General features: G+C 40.2%; 4 protein-coding genes and 2 non-coding genes across 14 annotated transcripts in view; 4 read left to right on the forward strand and 2 right to left on the reverse strand.

Annotated features, from left to right (window-relative positions):
- Window positions 1–3,265, forward strand: part of LOC138016508 (SH2 domain-containing protein 4B-like) — a 19,846-nt gene extending 16,581 nt beyond the window's left edge. For all 8 annotated transcript variants that reach the window (XM_068863669.1, XM_068863668.1, XM_068863665.1 and 5 more), the window contains 3 exons: window positions 1–57; window positions 585–763; window positions 2,091–3,265. The exon at window positions 1–57 is cut by the window's left edge and continues 404 nt beyond it. In XM_068863669.1, the coding sequence (XP_068719770.1) occupies window positions 1–57; window positions 585–763; window positions 2,091–2,440 (586 nt within the window). In that variant the 3' untranslated portion in view covers window positions 2,441–3,265. The remainder of the gene's footprint in view (window positions 58–584; window positions 764–2,090) is intronic.
- Window positions 3,266–3,421: 156 nt separating this feature from the next.
- LOC138016509 (vesicular inhibitory amino acid transporter-like) lies at window positions 3,422–6,380 on the forward strand. Its single transcript, XM_068863672.1, has one exon. It carries the CDS (start codon window positions 4,367–4,369, stop codon window positions 5,687–5,689), a length of 1,323 nt encoding a protein of 440 aa, XP_068719773.1. The 5' UTR covers window positions 3,422–4,366; the 3' UTR covers window positions 5,690–6,380.
- Window positions 6,381–8,376: 1,996 nt separating this feature from the next.
- Window positions 8,377–13,937, reverse strand: LOC138016510 (vesicular inhibitory amino acid transporter-like). Of its 2 annotated transcripts, none has more exons than XM_068863674.1 (3): window positions 13,884–13,937; window positions 12,988–13,183; window positions 8,377–12,456 (listed from the first exon to the last, which is right to left on the reverse strand). In XM_068863674.1, exon 3 carries the CDS (start codon window positions 10,729–10,731, stop codon window positions 9,412–9,414), a length of 1,320 nt encoding a protein of 439 aa, XP_068719775.1. In that variant the 5' UTR covers window positions 10,732–12,456; window positions 12,988–13,183; window positions 13,884–13,937; the 3' UTR covers window positions 8,377–9,411. The 2 variants fall into 2 exon arrangements, with proteins under 2 accessions (XP_068719775.1, XP_068719774.1); XM_068863673.1 differs by having other exon boundaries at window positions 8,377–12,709.
- Window positions 13,938–14,126: 189 nt separating this feature from the next.
- Window positions 14,127–16,075, forward strand: LOC138016512 (uncharacterized). The gene has a single exon (XM_068863675.1). The coding sequence runs from the start codon at window positions 14,648–14,650 to the stop codon at window positions 15,383–15,385; it is 738 nt and encodes a 245-aa protein (XP_068719776.1). The 5' UTR covers window positions 14,127–14,647; the 3' UTR covers window positions 15,386–16,075.
- A 3,252-nt stretch (window positions 16,076–19,327) lies between these two features.
- Trnag-ucc (transfer RNA glycine (anticodon UCC)) lies at window positions 19,328–19,399 on the forward strand. Its single transcript has one exon. It is a non-coding gene; the product is annotated as a tRNA-Gly (tRNA).
- A 303-nt stretch (window positions 19,400–19,702) lies between these two features.
- Trnas-cga (transfer RNA serine (anticodon CGA)) lies at window positions 19,703–19,784 on the reverse strand. Its single transcript has one exon. It is a non-coding gene; the product is annotated as a tRNA-Ser (tRNA).
- Between the last annotated feature and the right edge of the window lie 5,140 nt (window positions 19,785–24,924).

Below are 24,924 nucleotides of genomic sequence, written 5' to 3' on the forward strand. Positions count from 1 at the left end.
GAGGAGATCCACATTGAGCGTGAAACCACAGAGACCACCCCCACCTGTACCTGCTAGGTCAGTAATCCTCAAAATGCTACGTTCGCATTTTTTTTCCTTCAGCAGACTGCCACTGTGCTATGCAAATTCCTAGTTCGTAGTGGTGAGGTGATGAATGCTGGATTTGTTTGCCAACTCTCCGGGTTTCATTCCCCCGCTCCAACCACTGAAAGGGTTTATGTAACGAGTTTATTGGATCCCTAATTGACTCCATAACACGATTCGCTGCTTCACTGATGACAAACAGTGACGACAAATTTCATTTAATATTGAAATTTTCCAAACATCTTCATGTCCCTGAATCGACTCTTTTATTTATACATAGTTCTTTATTCTGACTGCTAGCTAGATTAGCATTTTAGTTATTTGCTAAGGGGCATTGTACATTACTTTAGTCCTATTACTTATTTTATGGTTCTCTTATTTACGTGTGGTGTAAAATAAACTATCTTTGTTGTATGTTTGTTTGTTTATAAACAGCATCTGGTTAACTCTTCCTTTTCCAGTTTTAGTGATTATAGATTACATTTGTAAATATAAAACAGGCCTGAAGAGAAAGTAACAGTGGCCCCTCCTCGACCACCGCCGCCTAGTGTATCCCCTCTTAGGCCAAGAAGAAGCGTCAAACCTAAGAGCAAAAAAAATGTGATTGATTGGTTTCAACAAGAGGAGCTGCCCAAGAGGATTTGCTATGATGGGGATACGATCTTACCTTACTTTCATGGTGAGAAGCAGATTTTTATTATTTCTTGACCGCATTAACCACACTAGTTCTTCATCTTCTGGGTGGGAAAAAGTTTTTAGTTCAGACGACGATTACATTGTCGTCCCGGACTGAGTCAGAAAACATCTACCGGAAGATGTTTCCTCTCTTTTCACTGCTCTGAATAAATTACTTCATACGACAGGAGCAGATGTTAAACCGCCGGGAGGCTTTCAAACTCGTTGTTTTACGTAGAAACGTAGGTAGAACACCAGATTCCGGTTTCTACTCAAGGCGTCTGGGAGGACAACGTCCTCGTTTTGTACTCTCAGTAACTGGCTGGCTCTGCCCGCCAAAGCTACGCAAGCGCGTCTTGACGCATAATCTTTGACCGTAGTGCTCGTTATATCGTGAATACTGGTCAGCTTTCAACCCCGGCGTCAAAACCTGTCAAAAAACAGTGATCTTTAAACTCTTGACTGAAGCCAGTGACTTAAGGCGAGCCACGATAGTAACGAAAATTTAAAGTGGAACTATGATCAAAAAATTGTCGCCTTCTTTTCTTCAGATTTTGGCAGCGTGTTCGCTTAACACCTGACGTGCAAAATTTTGAGCTTTGATTTTTATCTAAAGGATGTTTATTTTGAGTGTAAGTTTTTGATTTCACGGTCCGCCATTACTCACGTTCAAAACTGACCGATTGGGCCTCAGAGGGTTGGATCTAGGGAAAGTGACGTCATTTACTCAGCTTAAATTTCAGCGTGTAAACACAACTTATTTTATGTGCAAAATACGAGTTTAAAAATCTGAAAGCCCGAAACTCCCGTGGTGCATATTAATTCAGCCGCGTACACACGCATTGCATTCTTAAACGAGTGAGTCTTTGACGTCATTTTATCCTCGACCCAGCTTTCTCAAAATTTTAAAGGTAGTAATGGCGGACCAATAAATAAGAAAATTCCAGTTAAAATAAACAGGTGTCATTTTAAAATCACAACTTAAAACTTGGGTCACTTAATGTTTAGTTAACATAGTTCTGAAATCCAAAGAAAAAAAAGAATTGTTTGTTTTTGGTCGTAGTACCACTTTAAAGTTATTAATCGATCGATATTTTTGCGCTTGACCAAAACAGTAAACCTTATCCGTAACCAGTATAAAATTGCCGGACAAAGAAGTTGAATTAAGCGTAGAGAAATCTACAACGGTTTTCATACACGCCCATATCTGATGGCTAAAGTATGTAGGGATGTCGTCGCTGCAGCCAAGGGCGGCATCCGCGCCTTAGAAATGTACTTGTCAAACTTAGAGAACTGTCAAAAAACACCCGATTTTATATCTGTTTTTCCAGGGATTATATCTCGACAGGATGCGGAAACTTTACTCGCAAAGAAGCCTCCGGGTTCGTTTTTGGTTCGTGTCAGTGAGCGTGTGTGGGGTTATACCATCACCTACCGAGCACCAGAACGCTGTAAGCATTATCTCGTCGATACAAGTGAAAACACTTACCAGTTTTTCGGCCACAATCAGATTGCACACCAGACTCTCAAAGACTTAGTGGAATTTCATAAAATGAGGCCGATCTCAGGACTTGGACAAGAACTGTTAAAATTGCCATGTGGACAGGATCGCGACCCGCCGGATTATCAGGATCTGATCGGCCCCTTTGGAAGTTCAGATTCATTATCCACAAAACTTTAATACTGGCTGATGCGCCGATTGTGTGAAAACTACGAGAACACAGATCTGCGTTGTATTAATACATTTAGGTAAGAAATATGTAATAATCGTGGAGCCGACTGTTGACCTCCTCGAAATGAAATGCGAATGCTAAGTAAATCGCGTTCGCTTTATTGCGTTGTATTAGGAGTACAAGAATTCACGCACAAGAAAGCTATTTTAATTCAAAATTTCTTAACGTTTGGTGAAATGTCATCAAAATTACCTTGTTTTTTGATCCTTTCATACGCAAAAGTGACTTGACAGAGTGCCAAACGACTTTACCCGTTAAGAAAGGAGCTCTCCGTCAGTTTGGCTTGAAAGTGAATCCACCACAAGTATCGACGAGATGATGAAATTTGAACTTGAACATGAGTCAGTGGTGGGCTTTTCAAGAATCACTCACTTAAAATAACTCGCTTACTTGGCGGCTTTGCCAGTTTGTTGTGTTCGACTGGAAGCAGTGCGGATTTTTTCGTAGGACTTCTCGGCGTTTATGTTGGGTCCTTGTGCAGAGAAACATCGATTATGTTAGTGTGTCAAACTGATCCTTCGGAAACAAATCCGAAAATTAAACTCTTTTTCGGATAGATTTTCTTCTTTTTTTCGGTTAAAAACATGACCGCCGTGAGTTACCCCAAAGTTTGAAATCGTATTCTTTAACACCCTGCTGGGATCGAACATGGTCAATCTGAACAAAGAATCTCTCCGCTGTTTTCTCTGTCTTGGATCAAATAGACGGAATCCATAGGAAACGTTTTAAGTTCACCACTATATGAATTAAAATGCCATCATTGACTCACTACATGTGTTATCGTATCACTTGAGTATTTTCAATTTCAGAAGTAGATTGGTCATACGAGGTTCCTATAACTCAACTGGTACTTTATGTTTGTGAAGAACTCGTGAGAACGTTGTCTCTTAGTGCATGAGGCAAATCCAGCTGAAGCTGGACTAGAATTGGAATCGATAAAATGAATTATTACACCTTATCGTTAAGTTTTGAACATAGACCAAGTGCTTCAAAGAACAATCGCGCGATCGAAAGTTGATAGTGATTTTTCTAACCCGCATAGAATGTGGCGTGTAGGAGTGGCTTTAAAATGATGAAAGAAAATCAACGAAGAGGAGTATTGTTTTCACAAAACCTACCCCAACCACTCGAAAGAAAAAAAACCCGGCAAATTCTAGGTCAGAGAGCAGCTGCCCAGTTTTTGATTTAATGGCGGATTGATATTCGCGACAGATATTTTATTTTTATGTTGCACTTCATCCGAGGTGGGCTCATAAAAAGTTCAGTTCCCCAAAAACGCGTCGACTTCGCCGGACGCTTGCCATCTTGTGCTTTTTTACTAAAGCAGTAGGATTACTTTTGCCTACTTTAGCATTCGACATCGTTAGCGTTTCCATAACAAGGAAAAAGTGACTGCAGTTACGCGTTCATTCATGGTCCAAAGGTCGAAGTTATTCAAGGTACTTTCTTTATGACGTCAAGGAAGATGTCGAGGCTTTTACCGCAATGCTTTAAATTCAAGGGTTAAACTCAAGTACGATTCGTGAAATCTTGTGATAGCCTTTCATTATTACAACTCGCCAAGTCACTTATGCTTGTTTGACAGGCTAAGCTTCGTTTCAGCCACAGTTTCCCCAGGTAATCTTAGTTAAGGGAAACAATGCAGTAATTTGCATAAGAGTGAATAAGTACTGATTCCAAAGCGAAGAGAATTAACCACTCAAAATATAAAATAACTCGCTGAGCAGAAATATATAAGCTGTTCCGCGTAATGCAGTCTCTCAAACTGAAAGTTGTCAGTGCGATTAAACGCTGTGTGTCGGTTCAACTGCATGTCCTACAATAATTGACCTTAAATGATTGGTGCTTTAACCTAATAAACAGGAGTACAACCCATGGCATCTGAAAAAAAAGTAAGTAAAGGAGATTACACGCTTCTTCAAGCAGACAGCTTAGAAGACAATCTGGATGACAGTGACGGTGAGAATCGAAACAAGATAGATTCGTTATTGGAGAGAAACCTTACTTCCTCATTTGAGACCTTTTGGAATATAAGCAATACTATTCAAGGATTACCGATTCTTGTGATTCCTTATGCAATCAGAGATGGAGGATATTTGGCTGTAATAACTCTCCTTCTGGTTGCTGCTGCATCTAATTACACTGGAAAGACTATCGTGCGATGCCTCTACGAAGAAGATACCAAATCCGGCAAGCGAATTCGCGTCCGCAATTCATATGCAGATGTGGGTCATGCTTTCTTTCCTAAGATTGGTGGGCATCTTGTCCTTGCTACACAGTTCCTGGAATTGCTTGTTGTGGCCTCGGTGTATCCTCTTTTAGTTGGAAGATTATTGGCCAAGTCCTTTCCACATATCCCCGCTCCCTGCTGGCTTTGGACGCTAATTGGCGGCATTCTCTTTCTTCCAAATATTTTCCTAAGAAACCTCTCTCAAGTAGCATGGACAAGTGTCTTAACAGTGTTATCTGCTAAAATAATTTTCATCACGGTGTTTGTGTACAGTTTGAGTCAGTTCCATAAATGGGAGCTAAGTTCTTTGAATCACTTTGACGCCAGTACGTATCCGTCAGCACTAGGAATTCTTGTAGCGAGCTACTTATCACAGCCTTTTGTTCCTCTAATCGAAGGAAGCATGCGTCACAAGGAAAAATTCAATTTCCTAATGAACTTATCTTATGGAACAATGACGTTCCTCAACGTGATCATAGGAGTGGTCGCTTACATCTCATTTCATCCCAACACGGCTGAGGTTGTAACAAACAATTTGCCAGAGGGTTCATTTCGTCGAGCAGTAAATGTCATGGCAGCCGTGTTATCTTTTACATCTTATACCCTTCCAATGTTCACTATTTTCGAAATTGTTGGAAACCTCAAAGTCTCTCATTTTCAACGGGGTGCTGGTAAATCCGTTCGATATCCATTTTTTATATTTTGCCGTTTTCTGTTGGTTTCTATAAGTGTTCTTCTCTCAGCGTCACTTTCTGGCTTTACGTATTTCTTAGCTCTGGTAGGAAGCTCAGCTGGAATCAGTTTAGAGTTTGTTTTTCCTCCGCTGTTTCGCCTTAAGATTTATTGGCAAAACCTATCATGGCTAAGTATTTTCGTTGAAATTTTTGTCTTATTTTTTGGGGTTATTATGCTAATTAGTGGAACTCTGACTTCTCTCTCTTCGATAATTCAATTCTACAGCCAGTGAATTAGTAATTGTGTATAAATTCACAGTGTATTAGTGCGAACTGCTTCGAGCGATGTAACATGTGATTTTGCATTTGGATACAACTTCCTACGCAAAGTTAGAAGATATATGGCCCTGAGGCAGAAAAGAAATTTACTGCAAAAGATAGCATTTCCTGTAGGTTGAATAAGAGCTTTCGAATTAAAAAGAAATTAAAATGTGTTATACTACTTCTACTTTTCTCAGACATTGAAGCGATTGGCCCTAACGAAACAAAAGACCCTTAGAAACCATTAACATATTCACCACAATACCTTGAAAGGCACAACACTCGCCGTAGCTCAGAGCCAGGCCCCACATAATTCTCCTGATCAGAAAGATCACTGAACTAATGGTCCAAGTCTCCCAGCCGACCTGAACTCCCAACGCCCAACACTTGAATTGATAAAACAAAGAGTAAACCACAAGACTCAAATGCAGGTACAAACAGGGAGGTTAAGCAACGGTTACAGCTACGGTAACAGCTACGGTAACAGTGATGCCAGAAAACAATATTGATTGGTTGAATGAGGAAAAATGATCGTGCTTCACATGTGGCATGCATTTCATTACATGAAGCCCTGTATGGGAAGACAACGTGGGCATGCAACAGTGACTTCCCTTACCATTTTTGTGCCAGAGACTTTGAAGTCGTCTGAGACGTTTAAGGACGTTCGCGCGAAAATTTCTCAACATTGATTTTACCACTGTAAGATGATGAGTTAGTTATGTCAGAAATGTAAAAAAAATGGGGGGTCACCGACTTCGTTTTGGAGAGAACATGCCCGGAAAAACACCCAAAACGTGACAAAATCGGGCTTCGTTAGCGAATAAGGCCAGTGTCTGTAAACCCAAATATATTGCAATTAAATCTTTGAAGTGAAATCTTCTCTGCCAAATATTGTTTAAGTGGACTTATTAAGTGAATCTAGTCAACTGGTGAGGTTCCTTAAAGATCAAGTTCGCATTTAGCGACCACAGTTTCACGCGCCTTGCCGCCGCAAGATGGCAGGATTTGATGTCCCGTGAGCAGAAATCTTGACATTTTTTTAACTTCCCACATTGATTTTTTGTTCATTCTTGGGCAACGTGGAGATAATTGTAAATAAAATTCGTTTCTGGAAAGAAAAATTGGGGTCACCGAACGTCCAAGACCGTTAAATCCAGGCAAAGCAATGGCCTTTTGCCCTACCATTTCTCATTTTATTACTTAGCGCGCGCGCTCGTGTATAACGTGGCGTGTGCATTTGCGTGCGCAGTAAGGATGCGCAGAAACAATTGGCGCGAACGTCCTTAAGTCGTTGAGGCCCGTTTAAACGGTTTCAACATTTGACCAACATTTGCTCAACAAAAGTTGAACGGATGTTGGTCAAATGTTGGACGCAAAAATAAAGTTGTGCAACGGCCTTTCAAACGGTTCCAACATTGATTGCGCGGAACTAAGAACTAGAAACCAAACTCTCTCATCCAGATACACTACGCCATATTGACTTTTGCGGCCTGATGTCAGCATGCGTTAGTTCTACAATTGTTGAACAGAGTGTTCAAACGGCTTCAATACCATTGAAACATTTTCGACAACAAAGGAAAAGTTGAATCGATGTTGAATGAATGTTTAAAAAACCGATTTAAACTTGATTCAACACGATGAAATGGTATATGAAATGAATCACGAGGTCACGGGTTCAAACCCCGTTGAAGTCCTGAATTTTTCAGGCATCTCTACGCAATTGTAAAAATTGCTTTCATAACTGCGAAGATCATAGCTTCACCTGTCAACACGCTTTCAACAAACTTTGAACATTGTTTTACGCTTTCAACAATGCTGGGCGACCTGTTTAAACACACCGAACATATTTGGTTCAACTAAGTGTTGTATGCATATTGAAGCAAATGTTGAAACCGTTTAAACGGGCCATTAGGTCGGTCACCAGTGGAATGCATCTCTGCCCAATTAGTTGTTTTTATACTACAACGGCAAAGTCGTCTCGTGACGATCAAAGTTATATTTTCATTGACCTTGCCGTTTTCGTTATCATGAAAGATCGGAATCGTCCCCAAACCTGAAGGTTTTTGCTCACCTTGCTCGACATTATTATTGCGAGACACAATAATGCTGAATGGCCTGCAGAACACGAATGGTTGAGGTAGACACGACGAACAAAGGCTGCATCGAATTCAATGGAGGCAAAAACACCACAATAATGCAAAATGGCTTACGAGTTTAAAATGACCTTGCTGACTTAAAAACCAACAAGACACACGAAAACGACGCAAGAACCAAACGGAAAAGACTGGTATGGCCTAACCAATACCCACCTGTCCCCTAAACCAATAAAAACTCAACAAGAAACAAATGGCCCAACTTATCCACAACAACAAAAAAATTAACCTTGATGGACAGACACCTCTCTTCCCCTCCCCTTCTCTAAAACAAAAAACCTGAACGGAACTCAGTGAAAGTGAACCAGAAACCGTATAGTTTTGTTTAGTTTCTGACTGGCCAATTCATTTCGGAGGAAAACAAAACAAAAATAATGCGAATCGGTGATCAATGAAATAACAGGTCCGACAGCAACACAGGCGTAGCCAGGATTTTTCAAAGGGGGGGGGGGGGGGGGGTCACACTGTGTCAAACAGAGGGTGCTCACCAGATTGTGGCGTTTTTGCCACCTGAATATTGTAGGTTGTTTTCTTAAAAAAAAGTTACAATAGGGGAGTCACGGGCACCGCAGGACCCCCCTAGCTCCGCCCTTGTGACATAATATTCGGCTTGGGAGGCCAACACGTTATCCTTTGCGCTACAGAGTCCATTGTCTTTAAGAGATTTTTTGGCATATTTTTTAAGGATATTGAATAAGCTGGGACACCATTGGTGAAACCGGTATGACTATACGTTCCTTGTATGTTAGTTATTTTAACACCAGGACGCGGATACCGTTCTTTGGAACGATAGTTGAACCTTTTCTTTAAGTCACTTGTTTCGCTAAAAGTGAATCGGTTCAGATCGTAAAGCCAATGATGGTGCCTACTACTTACCATTTGACGGAACTAACCGCAGCCAGCTAAGACCGGGCACTTCGAGGATGATATATCCTCCTCCAGAGAAATGCCAGAGATTATCATTCGAGTGTTCCTCCAAATTGTGGCATTTTCTTTTCGGGTCTGGCCGGTCAGTTCTGTCAAATGGAAATTGTCCTAATTAAATTCCAAATCAGGAAATCGCATTTGTTCATGAGATAGTTTTCAACTTATTTCTGTGCTGTATAACCTTTAGTAATTGCATTGTAGAAAAACAATCAGCTTGGAATTATGCTCTCATCCTCATCGGCTAGGGTTCGCTGCCTTAGCCATTAAACCGCTAATTAACAAACATTTGGGGAGATTTTCTTTCACTGAGTCACGAAAGGCTTCATCAAAGACTGTCGGCCTAAACATACTGTAAGACCAAGTTGAATTTTGTCCTCTACTTTGCTGAGATAACATCACTCGATTTTGTGCGCATATTATGTTTTTCATATAAACCCTATAAATTGACGAAAACTGAGCGACTCTCGAATTGTGTATAGGATAAACTACAGAGTTCTCGAGAACAGGAAATACAAGAGAAACGAATGAATGATCTTTAATCAAGAACATGTATTGGACTCTATTCAAGTATGGTTGGTTGTTAACTCCATGTGCAAATTCTTCCTGTTTTCCCACTATGAACAACGGTTCACGATTCGTTGGCTGTAAGTATGGATCATGGAGCGGCCTGAAAAGTAAGCTCCTGTCAAGGACACACAAATGCCTACAGAAAACATAGCAACATCTAGAACAATATTGCACCACGACATATCTTGGGAGTATAGCTTAATATGAAACAGCGGCGGAAATATAAACTCTAAACTGATACCAGCTATGCTGCCAACAAAAGCTAAAAAATAGGTGTACGCAGGTAATGAAGCCGCGAGAAATACACTTACAGAAATTAAAGATGCCCGAAACACAAGAATACTTGGACTAAAAATGGATTTCCCGAAATCTTGTGGTAAGCATGCGAGGTTAGAATGTTCAACGATTTCGAAAATAGTGAACATTGGAAGGGTATAAGATGTAAAAGATAACACGGCTGCCATGACATTTACTGCTCGACGAAATGAACCCTCTGGCAAATTGTTTGTTACAACCTCAGCCGTGTTGGGATGAAATGAGATGTAAGCGACCACTCCTATGATCACGTTGAGGAACGTCATTGTTCCATAAGATAAGTTCATTAGGAAATTGAATTTTTCCTTGTGACGCATGCTTCCTTCGATTAGAGGAACAAAAGGCTGTGATAAGTAGCTCGCTACAAGAATTCCTAGTGCTGACGGATACGTACTGGCGTCAAAGTGATTCAAAGAACTTAGCTCCCATTTATGGAACTGACTCAAACTGTACACAAACACCGTGATGAAAATTATTTTAGCAGATAACACTGTTAAGACACTTGTCCATGCTACTTGAGAGAGGTTTCTTAGGAAAATATTTGGAAGAAAGAGAATGCCGCCAATTAGCGTCCAAAGCCAGCAGGGAGCGGGGATATGTGGAAAGGACTTGGCCAATAATCTTCCAACTAAAAGAGGATACACCGAGGCCACAACAAGCAATTCCAGGAACTGTGTAGCAAGGACAAGATGCCCACCAATCTTAGGAAAGAAAGCATGACCCACATCTGCATATGAATTGCGGACGCGAATTCGCTTGCCGGATTTGGTATCTTCTTCGTAGAGGCAACGCACGATAGTCTTTCCAGTGTAATTAGATGCAGCAGCAACCAGTAGGAGAGTTATTACAGCCAAATATCCTCCATTTCTGATTGCATAAGGAATCACAAGAATCGGTAATCCTTGAATAGTATTGCTTATGTTCCAAAACGTTGCAAAAGAAGAGGCCTGGGTTTCTTTTGTTGGCAAAGGTGTTTCCTTTTTATCCCTCTCTTCGCAAGTTTCCAGGTTATCAATTGCAATGTCTTCTGCTTTTTTGTAGTTGACTGACATTATGTTTTCCGTGTCTTTGTAGTATAATGGTTGTTCTGTCTTGTTAAGTGTTAAAGTACTGTAAGTTGAGCTCTATTTGGAGATTTGCACAAACAGCTGAACTTCCTTTCAAGCTCCTGACTCTGTGAAAATAAACATGAATAGACCTCCAACCATTAACATGAGACTTATTTAAGTCCATCATGGTCTTCCTCTGCTTGATCGCGCGCCATATTGCTCATTCTGAGTTAATGAGACAATTTTACAGCTATCCTTTCCATGGAAAATGTTATGTACTGATTGTTGTTGAGAGCTCCAAATAGTTGGTTGTGGAATCGATGCCTTTGTTTAGAAAATTGCGGTTGTTTGTCCTCAAGTGTTTACCAAAAGCATATAATCAAAATAAACAAAACAGAACCAGGCTAGACGCTGGGTGTTGAATCAAGCTAAGCGACTGAATGAGAACCAATCATATAGTACGAGAGAGGAATAAAGTTTGTGAAAACTGTTTTCCCGATAGCTGTAGCTATACGTGTCTCAAAGGCGGCTCTGTACTGTGATTTCCGTAACAGGTTGTGTCAGTGTATTAATGATAAACAACTGGTGTTCACAACATGGATGACTTGTTAAAATCAATCGGTCATATTTTTTAAATTCCCACCCATACTCCTCACGCCAAGTTCTTTGTTAATGGTCTGCCTGATCTACGGAACAAAAACAGAATTTCTTCCGGAAACAAGATCCCAGGCGGCAATTGCTAACCCAATACTATGATAATTCTGCTGTAGCTTCTTCCCACCGATGTTTCTGAAGACGTTGAGTACAAGTTAAATGCGCCGAGGAGAAAATTGTCGTTTGAAAGAAGTTACTCCGTGTTATTTGAGAGACTATATATGAACGACCCATATTTGAGCTGCCGAAAGAAGCAGGTTAATTAAGATTTTCGATCAGCGCATGCGCATTCACGAACGTTACTCATGAGATGCGATGATCTCAATCTTAAGATGTTTCTTTCTGCATTTTTCTGAAATATCAAGAGTCCATTATCAAGAGTAAGATTCTGGTATCAGGTTTTTCCCCATCAGCGTCAGAAGAGTGCAAGCCTATTTTAAAACAACGACTTGCGGTAAAATAAACAATAGACCAAATCGGCTAACTCAATGTTGTACTCAATTCAAATCTTTCCGGGTTAATATTCTTTGTGTATTGTATTTGCATTATAACTCAGCATTCACATTTAAATCTTACGGAAATACCTGGAAGAAAACGTTTTATTCCCAAAGGCTTTGAATTGGTTGCAACATTGGTGTATTGTTTATTTTTTATTTTTTAGTTTAAAAATTAACACTTTTCTGATGCTGATGGGGACTAGGCTAATTTGCTTTGTTAAGAGTACAAAATGACACTCTGCGCTCCATTGATGACGGGAAGGAAGTCATCTTGGTCCTCTTGGACCTTTCAGCCGCATTTGACAGCATTGATCACGGTATCCTGATTGACAAACTCCGTACACAGTTTGGCGTCACCGACACGGTTCTCAAGTCTTACACTCAGTACGATCCCAAAAGGTTGTTATCGGATCCACAGAATTTAAGCCTCAGTTGTTGACGTCCGGCGTCCCACAGGGGTTCGTTTTGGGGCCTCCTGCTATTCATACTATACGCTCCAGTTGAGGCCGTTATAAAATCTTACGGCCTCGATTGCATGATGCACGCCAATGACTCCCAAGTTTATGTAACAGCAAATCTAGAAGATAGGCAGGCCACTATCACCAATCTCGAACAATGCTATGTGATGTTCAAGCATTTTCTCCGATAATATGCTTAGTTGCAATCCTAAGGAACTGAAATAGTTCATTTTCACTCACGGTTCTCCTATCCGGTTCTGTTCTATAGTTTTCCGAAGAAAAAGATCAAGATTTTGAAATCTGTGAAATTAAGCAACAGGATGTCTCTTCTGAAGTGTTAGTCACCTCAAATGATGTAAAATGTCATTTTACCTAACAAATAAATGCAAATCAGGGGAAAATACTTAATATATTGACCGAGCTCCTGGAGGGGGGACTGGAAACTATACATTTCAAGAAAGCTTGTAATACTACTGTATTAGCTTTTTACCGGATGCACCGCAAAAAGCATAACCAAATTATCGAATATTTCCGTTCGTCATATTTTACCTGCAAGGATAAACGCGTGATTACCAAGGCAATTTGTCTTTAGTTGAGAAATGTTTATGAAGTGCGGTTTAGTGGTGAATTGAAGAAATGATCGCACTTACTATACAATTTAAGCAATTTTCTTTTTATAGGCATCCGAACCCATAACCTCTGTGATTCCAGTGCAGTGCTCTTATCAACTGAGTTGAGAGCAGGCCAATTTGTTTTCCTGAATATTTGTGAAGCGTCTTATACTTGTGCTTCTGCTGTCGTCAATTGTGAGAATCAGGCTTAATAGTAGCTTTGACCTGCAATAAACTGGAAAAAGCGTAACGTCTACATTGTTTTAATTGGCTGATTCTTGCAGCCCCCTCGTGGATTCGTGAAAATTCCTACGAGCGCATAATCGTTCGTTATTATTATTATTATTATTATTATTATTCTTGGGTGATCGCTGATGGATTCTTAATTGGAATACATATCTTTCGCATATAGTCTCTCATATCTACATCCTCTTGGGTTTTATTACGATCTCACAGAAATGGTCGTCTTTCAGTTGACTTGACAGCTCAATTGGAGGAGCTCTGATCCGGTATCGCAGAGATCATTAGTTAAAATCCCGCAAAGCATTAATTTTTCACGTTTTCTCTCGTTTCCAACGTTCGCAACTTTCTCGTTGTTTAAACCTGTTTTGTCTGCCTGCTTGGTCAACACCCCCACTCACAAAATCTACCCTGTTATGGTTAGCGGTTCAAAACTATGCGGAAAAAGAAGAACTTAGCAAGTGCTCTTGGTATCCAAAAAGAAAAGTGGGGGTAACCATGCATTTTTCAGAGATAATTAAGCTTCAATTTGGCAAAGAACGCAATACATTGCTTTGTATTCTAAAGCTTTTACAAATATTGTTGATTAACTATCTTCGAAAAATGCGTGGTTACCCCCAATTTTCTTTTTGGATTTCAATAATACTTGTTAAGATCTGCTTTTCCCGCATATTCCGGAAACCGCGTAAAAATACCTTTGAATTCGTAGGCACCGTCCTTAAAGTCACGCGAGGTGATATGGAATCTGTAAACAGGTATAGGCATGTGTCGACGTGCGCATTTAAATTTTATGCATTCTTTGTCTGTGTTTGGGCGGTAACCAACAGTTTCGGTCCTTTGCACTAAACGGTTTTCAAAAGTCTTTAACATAAAACTGTGTTTGGTTTACTCATAGGTAATAAAGAATTAAGCCGCTAAATCTTATTAAATGCCAGAATGTTTTTTATCCGCACTTTTATAGCTTTTCCTTATTTAACTGAGTGCTGGTAGTAAAACAATGAATGGACATATCAATGCTTTAAATTGACAAAGAGGCCAATGGCACATGCTTAAAATTCATTCCTGAGAAACAGGTACCCGACTTTGAGTCTGCAATATGATTGGTTGAGGTATAGCAAATAATCACAAACAAGCAACCAGGGAAACCTACAAAATCACCTGTTGGCACTGTCAGGTTTGGCCACATTGATGCGCTTTCTGCAGTTTGTTGTTAAAATTCGGCGCGCCTAGCCTTAGGTTGTTGACCTCTAACAATCGAAGGAACATTACTGTTGGGGATTTTGAGGTTTTGCTACCTAAGGGGATACCAGTATAAAGGTACGTGCAATTTACAAAGGGTTGCATTAGCTGGAAAACCGCCGCTAACACAAACACAGGAGAACTCACTTTAAGCTACCGTTCTCGACCATGATACTCCTTGCGAAAACGAAGCGCAACTTCAAACGGAAGCCTCTAAGTAATGTCGCTCTGTCATAGATTCAAACGATTTTGCTTGCAGTTATTTAAGAGTTTCTGGCCAGACAGAAGAGAGCGGGATTCTTTCGACTGCAAAAAACCTGAGAATTTTTGCAATGGGGAGAAGGAGACGTCGTTGCAATATGCGAGAGGAGAAATTCAGGGAGCAGAATTTGGCTGTAACGATTTAGTGGATGGACCATTAGTTTCCCATGGAATAACATTCTCTAGCCAAGAAGAGAAAGACAATTTTAACTCCAAGATGAAAGAAATGCAAACAATATTTGTAAAGGAACTTACGGCAATAAAAAAACAGCACGAGCGACTCAAAGTTGGAAGAGTTATTCTACAACAAAGGTTCTCTGAATTGGAACAAATTTTGCAAACAGATTTGAAGACCTTTACGATTGCCGAACTCAAAACAGTTACTGAAGATCCAACGTTATCCATCGAAGAGCTGCAGCTTTTGAGTGAAATGGAAGAAATTTTGGTAAGGCTAGAGAAAGAACAAGAAGAGCTTCTTTCGCTTGAGAAATATTTGGAAATTGAACTACATGAGAGAACGTTTTTCCCCGAGCCTGTTTTGCCCCGCCACAGAAAAATCGAAGACGAATTCTCCAAAAGAATGAAAGAAGATGGTGGGTTGAAGTATAAAAGCTTTGATGAGACCGTTCAGCTTCTCACTTATCGCTGTCTTCCACCTCCGCTGTCTTTAGATCAGCTATTGGAAAGTGATAGGTGACACAAAAAGTTCGCTAGCTTGCCTCGATGGCTGCGAGGCGTAAATTTAGCGGGCCCGAAAGTAGATTGATCTAGCAGGTGGTTATGTACTAAGCAAGTCTTTTACATTGGTCGTCTGCGCGACTATTTCATAGTTCTCAAATTGCCGGTCTTTGTTATTCAACAACTATTGTTTAATACAGCAAAAAAAAAACAAACAAAAACAAAAACAAAATAACAGTGAAAATCAAACAGATTTGGGAAAGTGTCAATTAAAATCTGAAATCTTTTTCCTACCTTCTTTAAAATGTTCAAGACAATTTGCGACGCCATGCTTTCCTAATGATACGTAAATGACTGTTTCTATTAATATTTGGGAACTTAAGCACGACAACCGGAAGTGAACCGTTTTCTCTTTTAACTTGTCTTTACACAACCACATTTATATTGCTAAAAATCTTTTCTCCGTTAGAGATGATAAGTATAAAAATCTGGGAAACACCACTGTCCAAGCACGCGAAATTTTCTCTTCCGGTTGCCGTCCACGTCTCAAAAACGCCTTCCCTATTAGGGAGCATAAGCACGCGCGTGTTTCTTCTCACAAACGCGCTTGCTAAGCTCCCTAATATTATTATCCGACATCACGGTAGTGCAGCTCAGACATTTTAAAAACAAGGTGAATACGATTTCTCTAATAATTGCAAACAACGAGGTTTTGATAAATTTGTTTCTTTACTCTTTTGTTTGTGCCATATAAAATAACATAAAAAGGCCTCTATTCAGGAGGTCAATGGTACTGGGGTGCAGTGATGGCGTAGTGGCGAGAGCATTCGCTTCCCACCAGTGTGGCCTGGGTTCGATTCCCAAAGTCGGCGTCTTATGTGGGTCGAGTTTGTTGCTCCTCTACTCTGCACCGAGAAAACCGACATTTGTCATTTGATTTGCGTTAACGGGGCTCGAAAGGGTTTATAGCTACGCGCACGCGAAATCTACACAAGCCATAACTAAAAAACAAGCCCGTTTAAGGCTCTCCTTTGGTCGGGACGGGCAAAAAACCAAGCGGGACGAAGGAAAAAGCGGGTGCAAGAAAGAAAAGTGAGCAAAGACTAGAGTCTAGCAGCAGCTTTTGATGATCTCCTGAGTCTATATCGTAATTTCTCGGTTTTTCGCGCGCGTCCCTTCTTACAGCTCGCAGAAAAATCTAAATGAACTCTAAAAAGGGAAAAACCATGAAAATTTAAAAAAGGTACTTCGACCCTAGCATGCGAACGCAGATGTGTTTACGGCGGTCGTTTCTCTCCGCTAAGAGAAACGACCACCGTAAATACGTCTGCGCCTACGGCTCATGCAATTTTCAAAAAGTTTCAAAACATCGCTCGTGCCCATAAATCACGAAATGCACGAGCAAGTTCATAAGATTTTTTATTACTGGGTTGCCAGTATGGCAAACCAGTCGGAAATTAAAATGGGTGTCATTTAGTCGTTTTCTTTCTTTTTTTTCCGTGTCGGGAAAAATCTTTCCTGACACTCTCCTGCTAAGTAGTGTCTTTGTGGGTAGAGTCATCTGCGCTTATCTTCAGGGGGTTCTCATCGGCTGGGAGGTTCGTATAGAGAAAAACTCAGTGCTCGAAGTCTTGAGTACGGCCCGAGGTAACCTGCAATCAGGCGTACTTTTCCTTAGACATGGTGTGAAAAGGTACTTTTTAGTGCCCTGTCTCAAGAAAAGTACGCTTGATCGCAGGTTAGGCCCGAGGCCGCAGGCCGAGGGACGTACTCAGAAATGAACCAAGGCAAACTGGTTTGCAAAAAAAAGATGAACCAAGGCAAACTGGTTTTCAAAAAGTCTTTCTACGCGCTCTACGTCGCACTGTCACAGTTGACTTATAACTGAAAAAAGCGCTCCGAAATGGTGATGCTTACTAATACAGGTATATTTTTGCGCAGTTTAAACTATCCGGAGAAAGTAGATCTTAGTAAGTACTCTTGGTATCCAAAAAGAAAATTGGGGGTAACTATGCATTTTTGAGAGATAATTATGCTTTAATTTGAGAAAGAACGCCATACATTGCTTTGTATTTTAAAACTTTTACAAATATTATTCATGAATTATCTTTGAAAAGTGCGTGCTTACCCACAATTTTCTTTTTGGATTTCAATAACACTTGTTAAGATCTAAATTTCCTGCATATTCATAAACCAGGGTAAAAATTTCTTTAATTAGTAGGCACCGTCCTTAAGCTCGATTTAAAATTGGGAGATAAGAAACGTTGAATAAGAGGGATTTGTAGGATCAATGACCGTCGATATTCAGAGCGACAGATCAAAATAGTACTGTCTTAAGATTTTACTCTTATCGAACGAACAAAGAAATGACAGCTTGGGAGGAACAGCTTCAAAGCACAAACTTCAAGGCCAACAAGGTAACAAGAGCACAAGAGTTTGTCTCACGATGTGGTCACTTGTGACGTAGATCGCGACGTTTCCACTGCATAAGTCTTCGTTGAGGTCGACTGGTTACGCGTCACCTTTTAAGCAGGATGCTCCGCTGTGATTGGTTGATTTTCAGCAGACTTGTGCATTTCAATCCTCGCTGTTTCGGTGTGTTGTTCCTTCTTCGGTCCGCTGTCGTACGGTTCTCCTGTTGTTGTGTTTCTTGATCGTGGGCATCCATGCTTCCGCGGGATTTTCTGTTCCACTACCCCTGTTGATGTTGTTATGGTGAAGTCTTATGTGAATCGCCTCTTTGACCCTGGGTATGTACCAATGAGGATCACGATCAATAAACTTTACTTCGCTCCAAAGTGGGTTGCTACATGCGGGTTGTATATATATATTTTTTCTAATTTGTTAAATTTTAAATTATTTAAATAAAATGATGATGATGATGAGGCGGGTTCTAAAACGGCGGAGGTCTGGGTACGGGAAAGTCGGATGTCTCGCTCATGTTCTTTGATTCTATCTTGCATAGGTCTTCCAGTCTCACCGATGTAGACTTAACCGCATAAACCACGCCATCTTGTTTAGTCGGCTCGACAGCGTCTTTCGGTCGTACCAGATGTGATCTTAATGTAGTCTCCGACTTGAAAACGGCGCGTATGCCTTGTTGCTGTAGGCAGCGGCGAAGTTGTTCGGATGGGTCTCTGACATAGGGTAAAACCGCAGTAGACTTATACTCGATCGTGGACTCAGCACTGCTACTCGGTTTCTTGGTCTTGGTGATTCTCCGCAGGAAAGAAAGAGGGTAACCATTAGAGACAAGAACAGAAGACAGGTGCTTCTTCTCCTTGGAGATACCAGAAGGTTTTGTTACGAGACGTTTGGCGCGCTTGTAGAGGCACTTGACAATAACGTCCGGACATCAACATCAACAGGGATAGTGGAATGGAAATTCCGGAAGCATGGATGCCCACTATCAAGAACCACAACAACAGGAGAACCGTACGACAGCGTACCGCCGAAGGAACAACACACCGAAACAGCGAGGATCAAAATGCACCAGTCGACCTCATCGCCTGATGAAGACTAGCAGTATGTAGTGGAAACGTCGCGATCTACATCACAAGTGACCACCTCTTGAGACAAACGACAATTCTTTATTATTATTGTACTTCACTAGAATGAATAACAGCAACCTTTTTTTACGACAAGAGCACTAAAGTTTACTCTAATCATTTTGCCGGTGGATACCGTTGGTCGTTGTGATAATTGCGGGAAGCCTATTTTGTATAGGAAAGGTTATCTCAATTTGTTTCCAGAGCAACTTCCTTATTGCACTCTACCACCTATTTATGCATTCGTGATTGACCAATCAGAAGCGTGATATTTTGTTGATTATATAATAAGGGTATTTAGACCCTTGACATATATTTTGCAAGGGATTTTTTAGGATTCCGTTAATTTTTTTTTTTTGGTCATCGTGAATGACTTAAACTATTTGTTTAATTTCCATCGGTACTTGTTGTGTGCGTTGGTGGTATAGTGGTGAGCATAGCTGCCTTCCAAGCAGTTGACCCGGGTTCGATTCCCGGCCAACGCAGTGCAATTTTTGCGCCTAAATAGTTCGGTCAACCATAGTATGTCAACTACGTTTTCCTCTTTTTCAGTGTCGTCTTATTTATTTTATTATTGTATCTCAGTTTACTTTCTAGTAGTAAAACAAACAATTAAGTTTGGATATTTTATAATAAAATCCAAGGGGACAAACAAAACAGGACAAATTTCTGTATTGAAATTTTGCTTTGGTGGGTAATGCGTGTACTGGCTGTAGAATCAGTGCGACAATTAAAAGCAAAATAACGAAGTTAAAACTTTTAATGATGTAAAATTAAAATAGTATATGCGCTGCGAGCAGGATTCGAACCTGCGCGGGAAGATCCCATTGGATTTCGAGTCCAACGCCTTAACCACTCGGCCATCACAGCGACTAACATTTGACCAGGAGGAATTAATTATGACATTTATTTTTTACTAACTGACCCTTATTGAAATGTCAGCGGTATTTATGGGGCCGAGTATTGGTGTGATAGCACGAAGAATGAAATAAGCTCCAATACATCTCTTTTTCCCAAGGTTAGCTTTTAACTGCCCGCATTGGTGAAGTTATATTTTATTTAGTTTGTGATATTTTTTTTCAACGTACGCCCACATTCTGCAAATATATTAGTTCATAATTTCCTTTAGATCAATGTGGGCCGTGGACTTAAAATTCCGGATACTTTTGACAGTAACGTCATTCAATCGGTTTCCAAATTTTAAAGAGACCACGTATAAATGGTGACACGGAGCCTACTCGGAAAATCATCCGAGTCCTTCCGACTGAAGTCGGGCTTATGTCCTTCCAGTGCTTACACTTGTAAGCATTGTAAGCATTGTAAGCAAACTTGTAGTTTGTGGAATCAAGTGTCTTTAATACAAGGTGCTGCTGCATTGCTAGTCGTGCATCGGTACTTCAGAATTGTAATACAAGCTAAACTGCAGAATACCCGGACACTTATTGACATATGAATGGCGTGTATGGTTATATGGCTCCTTCCTCAGACAATGCCGCTTGCAAGAACATGCAGTTAGTCTTTACTTCTTACTTTCGTTATTTTTTTCAATGGAGATTGGCCAATAGAAGGCAAAAATACAGGTGGAACTATTACTAACTATTAATATTAGTAATATAAGAATAAAGATGATGAGTGAAATAAGTTTAATACAGCATTTTCAGGTGACTAAAAAAACTTAGAGTGGCTAATTATTTATATGAGTGAAAGGTGATAGATTTAAATTAACCAGGCCCGGGTTGCTCAAAGCATGGTTAGCCCTAACCAGCGTTAAATACCATGGAAACCTATGGGTTTTGATACCTCGTAACCAACGGTTAGCACTAACCAGGCTTCGAGCAACCGGCCCCAGGCAGTGATGTACTTAACACATAGGCCTGTTAAGCATGTTCAAGTAAATAGTTTTGCACAGATAGAGTGCAATTGTGTTCAGGCTTTGCTTCTTCAAGTTTATGAACAGCATCTCAAACAGCCTAACTTTTGAAAGAAATGTGTATTTACAGTATTTAGTCTAACTTTCTGTTGTATTTCTTGAGGATGGAAAAGTTTTGACTCTGTGGTTGTTCTTCAAATGCTTCCTGATTGCAGGAAAAAAATGGTGTTCATCAATATGCTGGTGCAAGTGCCTGCTAGTGTAGCTGCATCTCACAGACCACATTGAAACTTGTACACCACACATTGTTGCTTAATTAGGGGTGGTCTGAGTTTATGTAGTTTGAAGTAGTACTATGATCAAAAAATCAAATCTTTTTTTTCTTTAGATTTCAAAACTATGTTAACCAAACACTAAGTGACCCAAGTTTTAAGCCTTAAGTAATTTCAGGGAAACACTTGTTTATTTTAACTGGGATTTTCTTATTTAATGGTTTCCCATTACTAACTTGAGAGAGCTGGATTGAGGAGAAAATGGCGTTAAAGAGTCACTAGTTTAAGAATAGAATGTGTTTGTATGCGACTGAATTAATATGCAGCATGGAAGTTTGGGGCTTTCAGATTTTTAAACTCGTGTGTTGCATACATAATAAACTGTCTTTCCACACTTAAATTTTAAGCTATTGAGTAAATGGCGTCACTTTCTCCAACATCCAACCCACTGAGGTCCAGTCAGTCAGTTTTGAATGTGAATAATGGTGGGGCGAACATGAAATCCACAACTTCTCACAGCATAGATGCCAAGTCTCCAGCTTTCGGCTGGAGACTCCAGTTTTCAGACTCAATCTCCAGCTCTCCAGCTGAGCAAGCAAAATCTCCAGCTGAGCTTGGGTTAACAAATTTTGTAATATATATATCATATAAAATTATTGTTCTACAAACGTAAAACTGTTCATGATCTGAGAAATCGTGAAATCGACGAGAAATCAGCGGCAAATTGACGAGAAATCAAGAAATTCTAGACCCCGGACCCCTTTTCTTCTCACTGCTCGTGTTTGTTTACTCGAAGTGACCTGGGATCGACTTGTTTTTACGCATGCCTAGCGTGACATGTGACGCTCTCTCTCTCCAAGCGTTCGCTCGGGTTAGGCGCTCCATTAAATCTCCAGCGAGCCTCTCCCTACAATTTGGCATCTATGTCACAGTAGCTCAAAATTTTGCCAGGCAGGCAATAAGGCAGGTTAAGCAAATTCACACTTTCAAAATCTGAAGAAAAAAAGTCAGTGATTTTTTTTGTCATAGTACCTCTTTAAGGTCTTCACCAATGTTTGGGCTTCTGAACACTGGTTGAATATTGTCATTGTTTTGAGATGGCTTGTATGTCAGCTACACTAGCCAACCAGTCCTATATTTGGAATACTCTTGAAACCCCTGATTCCTGTGAAGCTAAAAATGTTGAGAAAATATTCTTGTAATTTAACAAAAATGTATTATTATTATTATGATTATTATTATTGTTATGATGATGATGATGATGATGATGATGATGATGATTATTATTGTACAGTTTTAGGCCCTGTCAGGTGTGTCTGAGCTTGACTTCAACATGCTTTAGTATGTGTATATTGAATTATAATGCATGCCCTATTAAGTTTGTAAAGCATACGAGACAGTGACAAGAAAATTTTGCGCTTATGTTATAAACATGTAATCGCAATGAGTTCTTGTAATCATGGTGGCCATGTTGGTTGGCAAGAAATGATAACGTGTCACTCCGCTGGGTACTAAACTTTATTATTATGCAAATTATGCAAAAAGGAATTTTCTTGTAGTGCCAATTAACACGGCCGCCTTGTCACGTGGGTGAAAACCTAGAAGAGACAATACTGAGATCAAATTCAATTACTTGACAATTGTTCTGCTGCAGCTGGAATTATTACATTTCTTTATTTCTTTCTCTGTGCCTCTACCCGCTCTTTAGTAGTCGGAACTATTTCCTGGAAGGTTAAAAAACCTGTCAGGTTTAAAACCTGTCAGACTCAGGGCCTTTAAAAAAATTGCTATCTGGCCTTTTAAGCAAATAGTATGACTATCTAGGCTTGTCAGGTAAAGGCGATAAAACTGCAGGTCCCCATTCCGACGCACCTCAACAATTTCATATCTGTCACACTTATATCAAAGAGACTAGGAAACGTATTCCTCGGTGGGGTTGGTATATTAAGTTCTAGTGGGAAGACGCTCGTGAAATGCGCGGAAGTATTAGCGACCTCGGGCTATTTCGCGATTAATTCAGTCCAGGGTAAATATAGAGATTGATGATAACGACTTCATGACAGATGTGATAATTTTGTAAACTGCATGTAAATTGTATTTTTTATTGTCAACGGGAAGCTGTTTTCGTAGTATTTTAATATGAACACTGGTTAGAGTCACCGTTTTAGTACATCATCACTCACGATTGGTTTTCGTGGAATTTTCCAACTCGGTTTAACCCGATCACAGCGAGAAATTCGTCTTTAGTTATCAGTTCCCCTCGACTCATCAAAATATCAACATCCCGAGAATTTGTGATAATGTCAGCATACTCTATTTTTCTTCTCTTTTGTCTGCGAGCTCTTGTTTCTAATCCACCTTTGCTTGGTCTCTTTTCTCTTTCTAACCACTTTGTTTTATGTGGCTGGTTTTTCCATGCGCCTTTAAAATGAAGACTGACTGGTCTTTTGTTCCATATTGTTGGTTTTAATTTATCAACGGCTTTTTCTTGCTTTTGAACCAACAATTTGAGTTTCTTAATTTTCTCTTCCCGAGATTCCGTTTCTTCTTCCTTTTCTTTGTTTGTAGTCTTTCTTTCCTGTCTCGCAGCTCCATTATCCGTCCCTTCGTTGATATCAAATCTTTCATCCTTATCTCGATTGTCCATGCAAGATTGGTCTTCATATATTAAGAAGTCTTCGTATCCACTTGATGTTTGCATAATCCAGGCTTCGTCAACTTCAAGACACAAACTGAAATGCAAACGTGTTGAGCTTTTCTTTATCGGTTGTATTTGCCGTTTGATTCACGGAAAATCTTATCGAATCTTAAGCGGTATTTGTATATCTTCGGCCGAAATCCAAGAGGCCTAGTCAACCAAAGTTTGTGATCATGATTGGTGGAACGACTCAGCTCTCGTCCCAGATTTTTTAGTTACTCTTGGTCCTTACTCTTGGTCGGAGTAGATCTTACTTCCTACTCGGACTTCGTCGCAAGCGAAAATCAGCCCATAATTTGCAAAGACACCGAAAGTCATTTGAAATCATGATCGCGTCTGCTTTATGGCGAAAAGAATGCGCCCAGGGCACAGTTGCCCCTGAAAAGATCGATGCTTTATGTGCATGGCCCTTTACATTTTGCGGCACTGTATTTTCCGCAAATTTGAAATTTCCTTTGAGAGAAAATCTGAGAACTGAGGCAAAGTGTTGAACTTGAGTTGAATTGTAATTAGGCTTGTTACTGCTTTTCGTTCTAAGAGAACACTGGCCACCGTTTATTATGATAATAAATTTGAAAACAAATTAAAATATTTTTCTTGGAGAATGATAGATTTATTCCAACCCACCTGTTACTATCATCGCTTTGGGCTTCATATAATCCATTTCCTACACGTTTTCCTTGCCTTGGGGCGGTTTCATTTGTGTTTAGCTTTTCCTGTGCGTCTGGTTTAAGTGAACTTAAAGAAAGGGTTTCTTTCTTTTCTATAAGTCGTTTCCCCATGCCAATGGGAAAATTATTTGCGACTTAAGGGCTTTTGGTGGTTTCGTGTGCACGCAAATCTTTCTACGTTTGTAACGATCTTTTAATTGCGCGCGAAATGCGAGGATAGTGCGCGCGCAAAAACGGCAAAGCCGAACGGGAAGACTGAAGCACCACGATTTTCTTCTCTTGCTGTCAGCTGTCTCCACAGACAAGGAGATATGGTTTGGAGTAGCCATTAGTTAGTCAGCCTGTAGAAAAGACTGAAAAACGTATTGATATTGCGTTTTCGACGTACGAGGAAACAAAAAAGCTGCGTATGATCACATGATTAGGTGGGCTTGGCGAAGGACCACTCTCAAGGAATCCTCATGAGAACATTTGTGCATTTACTCGCAACGACAGGGAC

Source organism: Montipora capricornis, chromosome 9, assembly GCF_036669925.1.
Source record: "Montipora capricornis isolate CH-2021 chromosome 9, ASM3666992v2, whole genome shotgun sequence".
NCBI classification, from domain to species: domain Eukaryota; kingdom Metazoa; phylum Cnidaria; class Anthozoa; order Scleractinia; family Acroporidae; genus Montipora; species Montipora capricornis.

Excerpts from the sequence above, each read along its gene's own strand:
- LOC138016512 (XM_068863675.1), top strand. The coding sequence starts at position 14,648 with ATGTCGCTCTGTCATAGATTCAAACGATTTTGCTTGCAGTTATTTAAG.
- LOC138016509 (XM_068863672.1), top strand. The coding sequence starts at position 4,367 with ATGGCATCTGAAAAAAAAGTAAGTAAAGGAGATTACACGCTTCTTCAA.
- LOC138016510 (XM_068863674.1), bottom strand. The coding sequence starts at position 10,731 with ATGTCAGTCAACTACAAAAAAGCAGAAGACATTGCAATTGATAACCTG.